Raw genomic sequence first — 17,863 nt, forward strand, 5'->3', positions numbered from 1 at the left:
GCCTAAAAGTGGTTTGAACAGAAGCCCTGAGGCTGACTCTTACTGTCCTGACTGGTCACGTGTCCATCCCCGAGCCAGTCACTGTAGCCAGGGTAATAGAAAACCTTGTGTGACCAGGCTGAGTACATCGGGTGGTGGAATCTGAATGGGGCCAGGTAATTCCTCCAGAGCTGGAAACTATTCCCACCAAGCAAGGTGTGGGTGCTGGGTGGGAAAAGCAGTCCTGTCCATCCCACCCAGCCTGGGGGCAGCAGGACCCATGGACGACCTCAGGTCAATCCAGCTTCTAGTTGCCAACATTCACCCTGGCGCCCCCTCACCCAACGGACTTTTCCAGCTCCCTCCTCCTGCCTGATTAAGTGGTCACGCCTCTTGCTAGCTTCAAGCCCCTCCACCAGGCAGCTTCACCCACCTTCCCCAGCCTCAGCCCCATGACCACCCCAGTGTCGCAGGAATAGGGACCCCTTCCAGAACCCAAGAGCGGCCTCTTGTCTAACACTCAGAAATGAATTGTCTGAGGAGACACAGGTGCTGACAAAGCAAGAGAATTTATTGGGAAGGGGAGCCCGGGGGAGAGCAGGCGGGTCAGGGACCCCAGGAGAACTGCTCTGCCACGTGGCTCACAGTCTGGGGTTTTACGGTAATGGGGTTAGTTTCCAGGTTGTCTCTGGCCTATCTTTCTGGGTCACTCAGGGTCCTTCCTGGTAGCCCGCACATTGCTCAACCAAGATAGATTCCGGCGAGAAGGATTCTGGGAGGTTGGTAGGACATATGGACTGGCGTCTCCTCTCTCCTTTTGACCTTTCCCGCATTCTTCTGATTGGTGGTAGCTTGTCAGTTCCGCATTCCTTACCAGGACCTCCTGCTGTAAGGTAACTCATGCAGGTGGTCACTACCGTGCCTGGCCAGGACAGGTGGTTTCAGTCAGTGGTTCCCCTGAAACCAGCACACCTGACTACCTGTCCAGTGTTCACAAGGTGCCGGGCTAGGGAGAGAGAGGAAGTGAAAGACATCCGACACCCTCGGACCCAGGCCCTGCCCCCCAACCCCAGGGAACCAGACAGGGGGCAGGGAGGGCACTGTGCCACCTTGATGGAGAATGTGTCCATGTGGCCATGATCCATCCAACCGGTGCAGGCCCTGTGCCGGGCACAGCCTGAAAGTCACTTACCACCATGTCGGGAACACGCCGCGTAGAAACAGGACACAGGAGAAGTGAGAGACGCGTGGCAGCGGTAAATAACAAAACTCACTTAGCTAACACTTACTGAGCACCTACTGTGTTCTCTAAGTGTAAAAGTACTACAGACAGAGAAGTGCACACGACAGACAAAAACGTCTGCCTTCCCACTAGGTTCTAATGGGGCAATAGACAATCAACCAGATAAATGAGTAAAATCTATGGTAAAATGCGAGGGTGACAAGGCTTCAGGAGCAAGACAGAGCAAAGAAGGGGCCGAGCATGGGGAGGGGTGCAGTTCTAAAGGGGGTCCCCAGGAAGGGCCTTGAGTCAGTCATCTGTGCTGTGGAACAAATTACTAGAAACTTAGCAACTGAAAGCAACACACGTGCTTTATCTCAGAGCCTCTGTGGGTCAGAAGTCGGGGCGTAGCTCACGTTGGTCCTCTGCTTAGGCTGAAATCAAGGCATCAGCCAGGGCTGTCGTCTCATCTGGAGGCTCAACTGGGGAAGGACCTGTTTCCCCACTCCGGGGGCTGTTCAAGTGCAAACAGAGGACTTGAACTCACACAGCCTGCCTCTCGGAGTATTCAGCAGGCCTCCTTGCTAGGGGTGAATTTATGGCAGCTTTCTTCTTCAAAGCCAGCCGGGGGAGACAAATAAATGAGGGAGGGACAGCTAACAAGACAGAGTCGTATGTCACGTGACATCACCTTGGTCTGACATCCCCATCACCTTTGCCATGTTCTAGCGGTTTGGCCCACCTTCAAGGGGAGGGGATCACAGCGGGGTGTGAACCCCAGAGCGTGGGGATCTTGGGGCCACTTGGTAATCGCTGAGGGAAGAACTAAAGGTGGTGAGTGAGAGTGCTCCCTGGAGCCTGGAGGAAGAACTTTCCGGGCAGAGGGACACAAGGACAAAGGCCCTGAGGCCAGACTGTTCTTGGCCTTCTAGGAACAGCAAGGGGGCCAGTGTTTGCCTCAGAGGTTCAGAGAAGGGTCCGGGGGAAGATCCAGGATTTGGGGTGTGTCTTAAAGGAAGGTGTCCTTTGTTCAGAGAGTGGGGGCAGGGAGGGCATTCCTGGCAGAAGAAACAGACAAGCAGAAGCCAGCTGGGGCCTGTGAAGTGCAGCCCCTGTGGTGGTGTGGAGGGCACAGAAGGTTAGGGGTGGGGTTTAGCTGAATTGGGGCACAGAGGGGAGCTTTGAGGGCTCAGACGCAGGAGAGTGACGCGGTCAACGGCAGCTTTCCCACCGTCAGGGCGTCAGCCCCTGGCGATCTCCATCCCTCCGGAGGCCCCTCTCCCGAGGGAGGCTGGGTCATCACTGCCCAGGTGACTGAGTCCTGCTCTCCATGCCTCCCTCAGGAATCCCCACATTGTCCTCAACATTGACCTGGCCCCCACCATCCTCGACATCGCAGGACTGGACATCCCCTCGGACATGGACGGGAAATCCATCCTCAAGCTGCTGGACACAGAGCGGCCGGCAAATCGGTGAGGGGCCAGGGTGGGTGCGGGGGTACCAGGCATCCCGAACTGTATGAACTCGTGGCCGAGCCGTGTGGGTCTGAGAGGTGGTATTTCCAAGGTCAGGAGCTGGGGGCTCTAGGGCCCCCCATCCTGACCACTTAACCTGCCGGGGGAGAGAAGGAAGCCCCCCTCTCTAAGAGTCTACCTTCCCAGCTGGAATATGGCCATGGCGACCAGTCGAGGACCCTCCAGAGCTAAAATTGTATAAAACTTGAAAAAATAACAACAGCAGTTAACACTAATTAAGCACGTACTGTATGCCAGGCCTTTGCTATGCTTTGTAGGGGATTTTATCATTTTGATCTTCACAGTAACGCAGTGAGTGAGGTAGGCATTATTATGATCCCATATTAGCAATTTGGAAATTGAATCCAGAGAAGTCAAGTGACTTGTCAGAGGTCTCTTGGCAGGTCTGGACCCAACTCCGGGCATTCAGCCTCTAGGCTACAGCTAGAGTCTCTTAATCACCATGCTCTAAGGCCGGATGGTATGATGGGAACGTATTCCTAGGTGTGCTGGAGGCAGAAAAAAGCACAGTGATGGTGAGCAAAAACTAGGTGGGAAGGTGAGTGGAGTCTGGCGGGGACAGGAGAGGAGGAGGACACTGTCACTGCTGTTGCAGCAGCGACATCTAGTGGCCACCAGTGCTACTGCCCACTGAGTTAGCCTCACAGCACTGATGCAGCCTCCAGCTTGTATCTCCTGCAGCTCAGCGGGTCCAGCCCTGATGGGCACTGACTGTCCACATCTGATTGTCCTGTAGGAGGAGACACCTCTGTTGAGCCTCCTCCCTCTGACTAGAAGGTGTTATGAGCTGTAAGAGTACAAAATGGGCATGTTTTGGGGACCAGGGGCACTGGGTTGGGAGCCAGGACACCCAGGAGTTAGGTGCAGGACGGAAGCTTCCTCTCTCAGCCTGAGGCCCCATCTGGGAAATGGAAATGATAGAGTGAAACTACATGAAATGCATACTTAAATTATACAAATCCAACTACAGAGGATCAAAGGGAAAAAAATTCCTGCCAAAACACAATGTAATTAACCTGAAGTCAGGACAAGTTGCATCTGGTGCTGAACTAAAGAGGAAGCGATCTCTTCCAGCACTGGGGAACTGTTGGACTTCCTGGGAGGCACGGAGACACACACACACACGACTATGTGTGACTTAGAGCAACTTTGACCTGGGTCATTTCTGCCCCATGTACCTTCAGACCCAAGTCTCTGGGGAAATACAGCTCTGCCCTGGGGGGTGTGAGAATCCCCCGCTTGCCCCCAACTGCCCCCTGGGTCTGTGCCGACTGTGAATGAAGGCTGGCTCTGAGCACCACCCCTGCCTCTGGGAGGACAGAGGGACACATGAGCCCCACACATTGATGAGAAGATGGAAGTGTGCTTTCTTCCCCCAGGTTTCACTTGAAAAAGAAGATGAGGGTCTGGCGGGACTCCTTCCTGGTGGAGAGAGGGTGAGTGCCAGGGCCTGGAGGAGCCGCCCCAGGACATTTGAGCTGAGCAGCACCTGGGCGACCCCCTTCTGCCCCGTCCCAGGAAGCGCCTGGCAGCCCCACCTGCACCCATGATATTAAAAATCTCACTGTCGAGGGCAGGAGGGATCCCATCGCTATTATGACACCTTCCACCAGGGGCTGAGAATTTGTGTCCAGAGCCTCCTGTACACAGGGAAGCCCGTTCGCTTTTCCTATGGTGACATAGAATTTGCATCTGGAGGCCACCTGTATCCTTCAGACACGTTTTGTCCTGTCTGTATAATGTCTCACATGCTTTTTAACTTATTGCCAATTCATGTAATTTGGGAGGATTTTTATAAAATCCCCATTTCCTTTTATTTCTTTTTTTGAATTTTTGAATTTTATTTTATTTATTTTTTTATACTGCAGGTTCTTATTAGTCACCCATTTTATACATATCAGTGTATACATGTCAATCCCAATCTCCCAATTCATCACATACACACCCCTGCCGCTTTCCCCCCTTGGTGTCCATACGTTTGTTCTCTGCATCTGTGTCTCAATTTCTCCCCTGCAAACCGGTTCATCTGTACCATTTTTCTAGGTTCCACATATATATGTTAATATACGATACCAGTTTTTCTCCCTCTGACTTACTTCACTCTGTATGACAGTCTCTAGATCCATCCACGTCTCTACAAATGACCCAATTTCGTTCCTTTTTATGGCTGAGTAACATTCCATTGTATATATGTACCACATCTTCTTTATCCACTCATCTGTCGATGGGCATTTAGGTTGCTTCCATGACCTGGCTATTATAAATAGTGCTGCAGTGAATGTTGGGGTGCATGTGTCTTTTTGAATTGTGGTTTTCTCTGGGTATATGCCCAGTAGTGGGATTGCTGGGTCGTATGGTAATTCTGTTTTTAGTTTTTTAAGGAACCTCCATACTGTTCTCCATAGTGGCTGTATCAGTTTACATTCCCACCAACAGTGCAAGAGGGTTCTCTTTTCTCCGCACCCTCTCCAGCATTTGTTGTTTGTAGAAAACCCCCATTTCTTAAGTCTGTTGACAATCAGAAGATGTGGCCCAGCTGGACCTGCATCCTCCATGGTGACCCTACACCAGGGCTGAGCGGGGCCGTGCACTCCTCCAGAGCTGGGTGGCCAGCCCCACTTCCACTCTCTGCCCCACAGCAAACTGCTCCACAAGAGGGACAGTGACAAGGTGGATGCCCCGGAGGAGAACTTCCTGCCCAAGTACCAGCGTGTGAAAGACCTGTGTCAGCGGGCCGAGTACCAGACCGCGTGTGAGCAGCTGGGGCAGGTGAGGATGCTCGGCTGGTGCCCTGGGGCTGGGGATGGTACCCCTCCCCTCCCTTCTTCCCTCCCAGGGGCTACCCCGGCTAACCACGACCCAGGCCTGCTCCTAGGCCTTCAGACCAGCGGAGCCAGTGGGGTCAGTGCCCCTGCTGATGTGTGAGACGCAGGGTGATGCCAGGTGGTACAGGTGACACTCAGAAAGTTCTTCCAGTCCTGCTCACATTAGAGGCAAAGCCTACTGTGGGTGCACGTGTGTCTTTAGCTGCTGTGACTCATGCCCGATCCCTCTTTAACAAGGACATAGCCAACCTCTGCACAATATTTACAAAGTTAAAGAACCATTTCCATTGTATTCACTCTCCCCGAGCATCATTATGGCTGGTTTTCCACTTATATAGGAATAATAGGAAATTACCTTTTTAAGTAAATAAGTTAAAGTTTTAAAAATGTGAATTGATTTCAAGAGAAATATTAAGGAAATTATAATCCAAATAGTATTTAGAGGTAGCAGAAACCGTGACTGATGTTTCAGAGAGTCTGAACTAGGATTTTCAGAGGCCTGGGAGGCCAAGGTGGGCGCTGGAGAGGAGAGGGGAGGGGTGGGGACAGAGCCTTGTAAAGAGGGACCCAAGCAGGAGGGCCGACAAGCAAGCAGGGCAGACAGGAGGTGCTTCCCTGCCTCAGTCTGTGAGCTGGGACTTTGAGCTCATCCACAGCGGCTCAGGCCTCAAGATGCATGCCTGTGTCATCAGTAAGAGTAAGTAAAACCAGGGCCTCCACATTCCATTTCTCATTAATAGACCAAGGCTGCCAAGACCAGGGCATGAGCTGGGTGGGTCTCACAGGCTGCATCCAGGCAGCTCTGTCTTATCACTAGACTCAGAATTAGCACCCGCCTGCCCTCATGGCTGTGCCCCCAGCCACCCAGCATTTGTTCACAACCCCCAACCCCTCCCCATGCTCTGGAGGGCGTCTTGTCTGGGAAGTACCTGTCTATGCCACTGAGCGAGAGCTTTGAGTGACATTGGAGCAGCATTCAATGCTGCCTCTGTAGCCGGGCACGGTTCCAGGCACTGGGGCAGCAACAGCCTCAGATGCCCTGGACAGAAAGCCCTGCCCTCCTGGAGCTGATGATCTGGGCAGATCCCAGAAGTGGTTCCGATTTCAGTTCTGAGCTACGAGAAATGAGCCGATGAGACCAGGGGGCCCTTTGTCCCCCTGGGATTGTTGTCGAATCCCCCTGCTAGCCCATCCCTCCTCTCTCCCTGCAGACTGAGGGTCTGGCAGTCCCAGGAAGGGGACAGGGCAAGTATCAGCATCTTCAGAACAGATTATCTGAGCGCACTGCTTAACCCAAAGGAAGGGAGCACGGGAGGTGGGTTGGGGGCCTAGACTGGCAGCGGAGGCATCGAGCCACGGCCCCCAGACTTACAGCTCTAAGTCCTCCAGGACCCCAGCCCAGCCCAGACATTCACCTGCCGGCGGACGCAGTCACGGCCCTGCTCAACTGCCCTCCCTCCCCCATCCCCCCAGCCCCAGTGCCACTGCCCGTCTCATGCTGCACCTTCCAGGAAGGCCCTTCCCTGCACACGAGCCGTGCCCTCCGGCCCCGGAGCTTTGCTTAGAGGGGCCTCCCTGTGACCGGGCTCACCCTTGGCCGCAGCGCATCACCCTGGGTACCATTTCTGTGCTCCTCCCACGGTGGACAGGTGTCCATCCATGATAGAGCAGCTCGTTCCAGTCACAGAGCCCGTGTCCAGCTGAGGCCGCTAGAGGAAGTCTCCGGGGTGGATGGGAACGGTGGGGCAGCCGCCAGTCAGGAGAAGCGGCCGAGCAGGCTGGCCCAGGCCCGGAAGGCTGAGGCCCCGGTGTGTCTTGCAGAAGTGGCAGTGCGTGGAGGATGCCTCGGGGAAGCTGAAGCTGCACAAGTGCAAGGGCCCCGCACGGCCCGGGGGCAGGGCCCTCTCCAACCTGGTGCCCAAGTACTACGCACAGGGCGGCAAGGCCTGCGTCTGCGACGGCGGGGATGAGCAGCTCAGCCTGTCCGGACGCCGGAAGAAGCTCTTCAAGAAAAGTACACGGGACGGGAAGGGAGGGGATCGGAGGGAGGGACCGCACCTGGGCAGCCCTAGTAGTTCATTCAAACATCCACATCCCACCCCTCTCGATCCACCTATCCCAGGGGGCAGAGAGTAATAAAGAAGGAAGATAAGTTGACTGCGTCCAGGGCCAAGAAGAGCAGGACCATAAAGAGAAAGCAAGGCGAGAGGGATACGGCCCCGGACCATGTGGTGGGGCCCCTCTGAGACCAGAAGGAAGCCCCCGGAGGGTTTTGAGCAGAGAAGCCAGGATCAGATTTGTGTTTTCAAAGGATCCCTCCAGCTGCGCTCCAGGCACTGGACGGGTTCCCTTGCAAAGTGGCACAAAATTTCGAGTCACCCAACATGCAGGCTCCCAGCCGAGGTTGAGCCAAGGTGACGCTCTGCCTTCTCCTTTCAGCCCTCATGTCTATTTAGTGTCATGCTTGTGGTATTTCGTACCTTTTTGCGGTGACCTCCCTATCTAAAATGGCCCCAAGGTGGCGCTGACATCCTGTGTCGGGTCCCCAAGCCCAGGGCGGCTGTGATGTGCTTTATGGAGGGGAACACGTAAGTGAGAAAGCTTCGTTCAGGCTTGAGTCTTGGTGCTGCTGCCGTGAGTTCAGTGTCGGTGAATCAACACGTGCGTTAAATCGGGTGTCTTTATTATTTTTTTAAATTTATTATTTATTTATTTTTGGCTGCACTGGGTCTTCGTTGTTGTGCGCGGGCCTATCACTGGCCGTGTGATGGCTTCTCTTGTTGCGGAGCATGGGCTCTAGGCGTGTGGGCTCAGTAGTTGTGGCACGTGGGCTCAGTAGTTGTGGCACGTGGGCTCAGTAGTTGTGGCGCACGGGCTTAGTTGCTCTGCGGCGTGTGGGATCTTCCCGGACCAGGGCTCAAACCCGTGTCCCTTACATTGGCAGGCAGATTCTTAACCACTGCACCACCAGGGAAGCCCAAATCGGGTGTCTTTAAACAGACATGACAGAGACACACATGCAGTAAGGCCCAGTACTGATGGTGGACAAGCGTGTTGTGACCCGAAGCTCGCAGGAATCTTACCCCGTATTCCCCCCAGGAGCACTTCCACACTCGCTAGTTCAGCATCAAGGCGACGCTATAGAACAGGACCACCGCGAATAACGGGAATCGACTATACAGTTGACCCTGAACAATGCGGGTTTGAACTCCACAGGTCCGCTTGCACGCGGATATTCTTTGATAGTAAATACTGCAGTTCTCCACTGTCTGTGGTTGGTTGAATCCACAGATGTAGAGAGACCACGGATACGGGGGGCTGACTATAAGTTATACACAGATGAACCCCACGTTGTTCAAGGGTCAACTGTACTTTGCAAGGAGGAAGAGCCCCCCATCCCACCTGGAGAAGCTGCCATAACCTTCACCCCTCCCCCCAACCTAGCAGGGGCTGAAGAAGGACAGAAAGTTAGAAAACCAGAAAGTGGAGGCGGGGAGGGGGAGGGGGAGGTCCTCTGGGCCTGGCTGCAGGACTCAGCTGTCACTCTGGGTACATGACCCCGTTCTGAGGGGCAGCTCCCCTGGGAAGCACGCTCCCTGCCGAACGTTCAAATAAGGATGCACCTGGGCTTTGAGGATGCTTGGCAGGTTGCTGGGTGCCAAGGACTTGGTGTCAGTGAGATCCAGTCCCCTGGCTGGAATGTCTTGCTCCCTGACCTAATGGGAGCCAAAGCCTAATTCGAGGTTTTAGTTCTGTTTTCTTTCATTGTGGTACAACATGCATTATCTAACATTGACCGTCTTAACCGTTTTTTAAGTACATTGACATTGTTGCACAACCATCACCACCGTCCATCTCCAGAGCTCTCTTTATCTGGCACAACTGAAACTCAGTACCCATTAAACAACAACTCCCCATTATCCCTCCCCTGGCCACCACCCCTCTGCTTTCTCTGAATCTGACTGTTCTAGGTACTTCATCTAAGCAGAATCACGCACCATTTGTCCTCTTGTGACTGCCTTACTTCACATGGCGTAATGTCCTCAAGGTGCATGCTTGCTGTAGCCTGTGTCAGAATTCCCTTCCTGCAGTGGTTGAGAGTCCGCCTGCCGATGCAGGGGACGCGGGTTCGTGCCCCGGTCCGGGAAGATCCCACATGCCGCGGAGCGGCTGGGCCCGTGAGCCATGGCCGCTGAGCCTGCGCGTCCGGAGCCTGTGCTCCGCAACGGGAGAGGCCGCAACAGTGAGAGGCCCACGTACCGAAAAACAAAACAAAACAAAACAGAATTCCCTTCCTTTTTCAGGCTGAATCAGATTCCCTTGTAGCCTAATTAGAGACTGGGTGTCTGGCGGCAGGCGGAGGTCTCTTCCTGTCGTTGCAGAGGACGCCTTCGTTACAGAGCAGGTGTGTCTCCATAACAACCCGGCTCCTGCCTCAAGTGGCGGGTCCCAACTGATGGTCCCCCATTATAATTCCTCACAAGCTGATTAGTAACTACTAAGCTAATCTTTTTTTAGCAGATAAAATGATTGTTTGAATTACACAGCTAACATCTTGCTTCAGCACATGGCACACTGGGTAATGTTTAAGTAAGACAAGAACTTGTGACTCAGTTAAGCCTTTTTTTTTTTTTTTCCTATTAATTCTTAGAGGAAAGAAAAATGCACCTAAATAACTGAGACTCGGCTCAACCCAGGCCCTCCTGTGAGGACGGTGTGACATCACAGCCCTGTCTGATACGCCCCTCACAGCATCCTGGGAGCAAGGCGAGGGTGGCTCCTCACAGCAGACAGGAAAGGTCAGCTCACACGGCCACCTGGGTGACTTGGGCCCCATCGCCTGGCCCAATATTCTTCCTCCTGCACATGCCTGCCAGCAAGATGGTCTCTGTCACTCCTTTCTGAGCAGCCAGCCTAGAGCAGGGGTTTTCAACTGGGGGCGATTTTGCCCCCCAGGGACACTTGGCCGTGTGGTGACATTTCTGGCTGTCGTAATCGTGTGTGATGGGCAGCAGGAGGGATGCTCCTGGCGTCCAGTGAACGGATGCTGTGGACGCTGCTAAGCATCCTATGAGGTGCAGGTCAGGATTTATCCGGCCCCACAGTGTTGCCAGTTGTGAGGTTGAGACGCCCTGGCCCAGAGCAGCTCAGACCCTGGCTCACCCTAACCCACTGGGCTGTGGGCTGTGGGGTGAGGAAGCAAGCAGAGCAGCCAACCCAGAACAGAGGGGAGACCCAGGACCCAGGGGGAGGAGATGAGGACTCGGGGATGGGTCCAGGTGGCCGGTGTTTATTCATCTCTTCTCCCAACAAATCCGCAAGCCCTGCCATATGCCAGCTGCTGAGGTTACAGAGGTGAACTTGAGAGACACGGATCGGACCTCGTGGGTGAGACCAGGTGTCAGCAAGTTAACGAAGTGGGAAGATCACTTCCCTGGATGCAAAATGCATGGAGGAGATGAAACAGTGGTGTGACCAGGTGGAGAGGGGCGGATGGGTGTAGGCTGTAGGATGGGTGGTCGGTTGACATTTAAACAAGAGCCAAGTATGTAGAAGGAACAGGCCATGGGACTAGCAGAGGGGAAGTGCTCTAAGTCAGGGGAAGAGGAAGCACAAAGTTCCTGTGGGTCCCACCCCAGAGAGCAGGCCACACTGCCTCGGGCTTCCCGGGCCTGGGGAGGTGGGAGGGCCCAGCTGTGACCTTGGGTGAGGATGTCACAGCGGCAGTGTCCCTAACTAGCAGAGAAGCTGCTGGATGCCAGCTTCCAGGTGCTGAAATATTTAACAGGTCTGTTTCATGTCAAACTCCAAAGAGCCCTGGAAGGCAGGTATCGTCATGAGAACACAGCTGCTTGGAAATTAACTCACTTGCCTGTGCGCTGGCTCAGGATTTGCACCCAGGCAATCAGAGTCCAGAGCCTCAGCTCTTTTTTTAAAAAATATATTTATTTATTTATTTTTGGCTGCGTTGGGTCCTCGTTGCTGTGCGTGGGCTTTCTCTAGTTGCGGCGAGCAGGGGCTGCTCTTCGTTGCGGTGTGCGGGCTTCTCATTGTGGTGGCTTCTCTTGTTGCGGAGCACAGTTTCTAGGCACACAGGCTTCAGTAGTTGTGGCGCGTGGGCTCAGTAGTTGTGGCTCACGGGCTCTGGAGCGCAGGCTCAGTAGTTGTGGCACATGGACTTAGTTGCTCCCTGGCGTGTGGGATCTTCCCGGACCAGGGCTCAAACCCGTGTCCATTGCATTGACAGGCGGATTCTTAACCACTGTGCCACCAGGGAAGCCCCCAGAGCCTCAGCTCTTGGCCACTGGGTTAGGAAGTGCCCCGTTCCCAGTACATGTGGTAGGGAGGGCACCTCCAGGACCCTGGAAACAAAGACACCTAGGGTGACAAAGAGAGCAAGTGGTGTGGCTTCAGTCTCAGAAAAGGTGTACACCAGGGCTGGCAGGTTTTTGCTGTAAAGGGCCAGAGAGTAAATATTTGAGGCTGTGGGAGCTAAACAATCTTTGTGTCAAATGCTCCATTCCATCACTGTGGCAAGAAAACAGCCAAGGACTCTGCGAATGGTTGAGAGTACAAAATCAGGCAGAGGGCTGGATTGGGCCTGGAAGCCATAGTTTGGGGACCCATGGGTGCATGGCTGGGGACGTGGAGAATGCCAGAGCAAGCAACACAAAGGAGCAGAAAGAACCCGCTGGGTCTGCTTCCTAGCCCTCTTAGGCAGGGGTGCCCTCCTCTCGCAGGCAGATCAGCTCAGTACTATGTGCGTTTCGGGCCCAGGCACTGTGGCTTCATGGAGACTGAACTCAGGGAGGAAAAAGCCAAGGAGAAAGCTGCCCGGAGTCAGAAAAGGCCCAAGGCTTTGTCAGAGAAATGCCTCTCCTGGACCTGGACCCCCAGATCCTTTGGCCCATGAGACTCTGCTACAAGGAGGAAAGGTACAAGCAACCGCCCCAGGGTCGAGGGGTTGGGGGATGTGGGGCAAGACCAGATCCTGGAGCCCTGGCCTGGGCCATGCGGAAGAGGGAACCCGTTCCTCCCTTCTTGGGCCCCACCACCCGGCCTCCAGCCAGTCCTCGACCTTTGGTCGCCACCTGGTGGTCATTAGGAGCCCAGCAGAAACCCGGGTCGGACCTGGCTCCAGGCCCTGCTCCAAAAACAGATGGATGTTTCAGGGCAGCGGGGTTACAGACTTGAGGCGGGCCTAGGTCAGGCCTAAAATGGAAGGAGGAGCGGGGACTGTGGCCAAACGGGAAACACTCTGCCCCGTAGGAAGAGGCAGCACATCAGCTCCTACCCCGCCATCCACGCCGCCGGTGGGCCCGGTGTAGGCGGCACATCTCCCGTTTTCTCTTCAGAAGCTGGAGATCTGTGCTCCTCCGTGACCACCCTCCCCCGACCCCATTTTTCTGAAGCGTTAGCAGCTTGATCAGTTTTGTCTTTTAATATACAGACGATACAGGAAATCTGGGCTCTGACTTGAGCCTGTGTTGAGGAGGGGGAAATTTACCCCCTGCCCCTCTCGAGTTCTCTTGGCTGGTCAGATAATTAACTTGACATGAGACAGATGAACAGGAGAAAAAAGTTCATTCATACACACTGAGGTCTCATAGAAATGGGACCCCAGAGTGACCAAAGCAGGTTGTTTACACATCATTTTTAGACAAGGAAACAATTATTTGTGGAGATTTAAGAGCACAGGGGCTTGGGGCAGCAGACTAATGAAGGAGTAAAGTTAGTTTATACAGCTTTCTTAGCCTTGAATTCCCCGACTCTGGTGATAAGGATGCTTTCTCTTCTCCTGGTATAGGGAAGGGACCTTCACATGGGAGATTTATTTCCCACTTTTAGCGGGGAAAGAGGAGGGTCAGTGTCTTTTTATGTTTTCTTTGGCCACCAGCTGTTTCTTAAGTAACTTTAATTCAAAAGAAGCAACATGCCATTGTGGCATATCTTGGGGTGACCTGCTCTGAGCCCCAACCGTTCCCTCTAAAATTGACCAGGAAGTTTCACATTTTAAAAGGAGGGTTGGTGGCCATGGAGAGAGAAATCAGGTTAGGAGCTGAGTGCTAAGAGCTCTGCCAAGGGAGAAAAGAAGCGGAGATTAGAATGAGGATGAACAAACAAAAGAACAAATCGAAGCCCCTTCTCCACCTCCATTAAACCAGTCCCTAGTCCTGGTGTAGGTCAGTCCAGTAAAATGGCCGCACTTCCCTCCACTGATAGAGTTAAACTTCTCTCTTGCTAGGGGTAAGGTGGACACTCCTTTTCCCATTTGGGTTACATGGGAGCAGTGTTTTCACCAGTGGTGCACAGGCTCCTCCTTGCTGAGCTCCTTTAAAGCTTGGTTCTGTCACTGAGCCAAGGAAGTCCAGATTTCTGGTCCACCCATATACGTAGTGTGGTATCGGGCAGCTTAATCAGGGGAGCAGCTGTAATACCCCAAGGGTGGCTGGCGAGCCATCCAGGACACTTGGTGAGTTGGCAGATGTTTATACTAAAAAGGGTAGTGCCAGGGTCATTTCCAGTCTCCATGAGAGGTTGAAGATGCCACCTGTGGAATCAAACCCCTGAGTCTGACTGCAGTACTGTCCTGGCCTGGCCTGTCACCCAGGAAAGGTCCAGTGTTTGTTTTCAGTGAAAAGGGAAATTTTTCACCTATTGTTTTTAGCCTGGGCGAGGGACAGCCCTTGAGCTTCTATAGAGGTTTTCCGGGGCCCCGATAACTCCCCAGAAGGAGAGACGGAGCGATGTTTTTCGGTCGTGGATACCATTCCCTGTCATTGAACCATCTTCTGTACCTAGTCCACAGTGTGCACATTGGCAGGAACGCAGACCAGCTCAGGGGCACTTGTACCGTCTAGATGTTGACACAGCCAACAGATTGACTGATTAACGTGGCCAGGCTTTGGTAAACTGGCACAATGGGGTGTTTCGTTTATGCCTGACCTGTTGACAAAGTAAAGGTTACTAAGCAAGACACAGGTTGAAAAGGAGCCCACAGTGGAGACTTTTAGGGGGGAAGTAGGCTAGATAAACAAGCACTCTCCGCTCAGCCTCCTGATAATGATAATGAATGTGGGAGAGTGGTCATTAGTAAGAGAAGGTGCATGTTTGTTTGTTTGTTTAGCGTGTGAATATATAGGGAGTCTTAAAGGGGGGGGAATAGGTAAAAACGAAGTTTTTTTAATTTATTTTATTGAAGTATTGATTTACAATGTTGTGTTAATTTCTGCTGTACAGGAATGTGATTCAGTTACACACACACACACACACATATATATATATATATACACACACCCATGTTTTTTCATACTCTTTTCCATTATGGTGTATCACAGGATATAATATAGTTCCCTGTGTTATACAGTAGGACCTTGTTGTTTATCCATTCTATATATAATAGTTTGCATCTACCAACCCCAAACTCCCAATCCTTCCCTCCGCCACCCCCTCTCCCCCTTGGCAACCATGAGTCTGTCCTCCATGTCTATGAGTCTGTTTCTGTTTCATAGGTATGTTCATGTGTGTCCTGTTTTAGATTCCACATATAAGTGATATCATGGTATTTGTCTCTTTCTGACTTACTTCACTTAGTATGACGATCTCTAGGTCCATCCGTGTTGCTGCAAATGGCATTGTTTCATTCTTTTTTATGGCTGAGTAATATTCCATTGTATACACGTACCACAGTTTCTTTATCCATTCATCTGTTCTGTCCGTGGACATCAAGGTCGCTTCCATGTCTTAGCTATTGTAAATAGTGCTGCTGTACGTAGGGGTGCATGTATGTTTTCGAATTAGAGTTTTCCACAGATATATGCCCAGGAGTGGGATTGCAAGCGAAGTTTCTTGATCCGTGATATTGGGAAAAGCTGTCTAATTCATGATGCCAGCTGCTTCCAGGCCTGGGAAGTGGCCTGGAAATCCTTACGTTGAGTCACCTGTGGGGACTGTCTCCCAGCTGTCTTGAGAGCGATGGTCCAGGCCAAGTTGGCATGACTTGCATGAACCCAGGAGGATTTTCCCTTTATTCTGGTGGTAACATAGGGAGTGTAGGTAGACAGCAGTACCTCACACCGTCCTTCCCAGAGAGGTGACTGTGCGTGTTTTCTTTTAAAGTCCCTGATGTAAACCTGGTCTCCTGGTCAAAAGGGATGCCAGGGTGTCAGTCGGGGATGCCACGCCCCTTTTCCCTCTTGGCAATAAGCTTCAGGTACACTAGTCAGTTCTTGTAGGCAGCTGGTCAGAGCGTCAAATTATTCACTTATGTTCCCACAATGTCCACTTAATCCAGAAATAGAAAGTTTAGAGATGCCAGTAAGCTTGGGTTACCCAAGCACTATTTCAGAAGAGGTTAATCCATGTCTCCTATTGGAGTATTCCTGATCCTTATACAGGCCAGGGGCAAAGCTTCTGACCATTTAAGCCCAGTTACTTGCCAGAGCTTTTCCTAAATTCCTTTTATATCTAGATTTTTATGTTCCACTTGCCCTGATGGTGGAGTTGTGGTACAGAGTGTGGAATTTTAATGTGTACCCCAGAGTGTTTGCAAGCAGATGGTTTATCTCTGCTATAAAATGAGTTCCTTGGTCTGATTCAATCCATAAAGGAATGTCAAAATAAGGAATAACCTCAGTTATTAATTTTGTTACCACTGTGTGGCATCACCACATCTAGTCTGATGGCATTCAGTCCCTCCACTAACCATGTAAAAGACAACCAAATAGCAAGAATAGCCTAAAGCTGGGGGCGAATCTGTAAGATCTGTTTGGAGTGCCACAAAGGGCAGTGTGGGCCTGGTAAGCCTTCCTAGGGCACACTGATTTCTCCCAGAAGTTAGGTGCAATTCACTAGTAGTGCACTGGGAAATAATTTGGTCAGAAATTCCATGGCTGCCAGGGCAAAACCACTCTCCTGTCTGCACAGTACATCTCATCTGATGGGAGGTAAGCTCAAGCCGCAAGGTCAAAGGAAAAGGAGCTACCTGAAGTACATGTGGCCCAATGTCTAATTTATCTGATTATTGTTTGGTACCTTTTTTGTGTCCATTTGTCCTTTTTTAGATTGTGGGGCATTTGCCTGATAGTTAATATCAGTCAGGGATAAAGGCAGGTTTAAAAATTGGGTGGAGAAAGGATAAAGGGGGCATTTTGAGCTGCAATTTTAGCAGCTCTTTCCACCCTATCATTTCCTAAAGATAAAGCATCAGTCTCCTGAGCAGTGAACAGCAGCGTTAGAAGCGAGGTGACTAGCTTATCACAGGGCAGCAATTATATACCCGTTAGCACTAGGAGGACCTGAAGAGGTCAGGAATCCACGGGATCTCCAAATCGTACCAACAGCATGGCGGACTCCAAAAGCATCTTTGGAGTCTGTGTAAATGGTAGCAGTTTCCCCTTTGCTCGTGTGTGTGCTCCAGGAAGAGCGATGAGTTCAGCCGCATGGGCTGGTCTCACAGTGGGCACAATATGCCTCACGTGGTTCACGTGGGGAGCCACAGCATAACCAGTTATTATGTTTCGCTGGAAACTTTGTTTACAGGAGCCATCACAAAATCGAGGTAAGTCTGGGTTGTCTACAGGGATGTCTGAGAGAGCATCTCGTGGCTCTGAGACCGTTCCTGTAGTTGCGAGGCACTCGTGTGGCATGGAGTGGGGCTCTCCACCATCAGGGAGCGGGGTAAAGGAGCCAGATTTAGAGTATTAATGATGGACGGTGATGGGTAGGTTAAGAGCCTGCTCACAGGTGGTCTCTCACCACGCAGAGAAGTGCCGCATCCTGTGAACTTGTAACACAGCAGACACAGCATGGGAAACAGAGGTGACTGGGGGAGCCTATGGTTAGAGCACTGGCTTTGTAGTCAGCATGGCCACGTACATAAGGGGGGCATACCTGGTGCCACAGAGTCTAACTGACATGAGAAATACGCTGTAGGACTTAACTGAGGCAATAGGCTGTCCTAGAATGCCAGCAGTAATCCCATCATTTCCATGGCCGCATAGAAGAAAAGGTTTTGTCAGGTAAGCCAAGAACCAGAGGTGTGGACAGGAACTAATGTAAGCCTTCGTAGGGGAGCAGAATTTGCTACCCTAAAATACATCTCTTTGGCATATTATCTTGAGCTGGTTATTTTCTGGGAAACAGCAGACACAGGGGAAACTGAAAACCTAGTGGGAGTTGCCCTTTTGCAAGAAACATGGACGTCTATAAGGGAAATCTCCATTTGTAACGGTGTCTCCCTCTCTGTCCCTGGAAGAGGAGGTTGACCAAATCTCTGGAAACTCTTCTCCATGGAGAGGGCC

The 17,863-nt window shown here is 52.1% G+C and overlaps 1 protein-coding gene across 4 annotated transcripts in view; it reads left to right on the forward strand.

The window, feature by feature from the left end:
- The window catches only part of SULF2 (sulfatase 2), a 142,700-nt gene that overhangs the window by 112,227 nt on the left and 12,610 nt on the right, over positions 1 to 17,863 (forward strand). For all 4 annotated transcript variants that reach the window (XM_081256761.1, XM_081256760.1, XM_081256759.1 and 1 more), the window contains exons 8-11: positions 2,545 to 2,673; positions 4,116 to 4,172; positions 5,376 to 5,505; positions 7,383 to 7,575. In XM_081256761.1, coding sequence (XP_081112887.1) covers positions 2,545 to 2,673; positions 4,116 to 4,172; positions 5,376 to 5,505; positions 7,383 to 7,575 — 509 coding nt within the window. The remainder of the gene's footprint in view (positions 1 to 2,544; positions 2,674 to 4,115; positions 4,173 to 5,375; positions 5,506 to 7,382; positions 7,576 to 17,863) is intronic.

This window comes from Mesoplodon bidens (assembly GCF_964165515.1).
Source record: "Mesoplodon bidens genome assembly, chromosome: 15".
Classification (NCBI taxonomy): Eukaryota; Metazoa; Chordata; class Mammalia; order Artiodactyla; family Ziphiidae; genus Mesoplodon; species Mesoplodon bidens.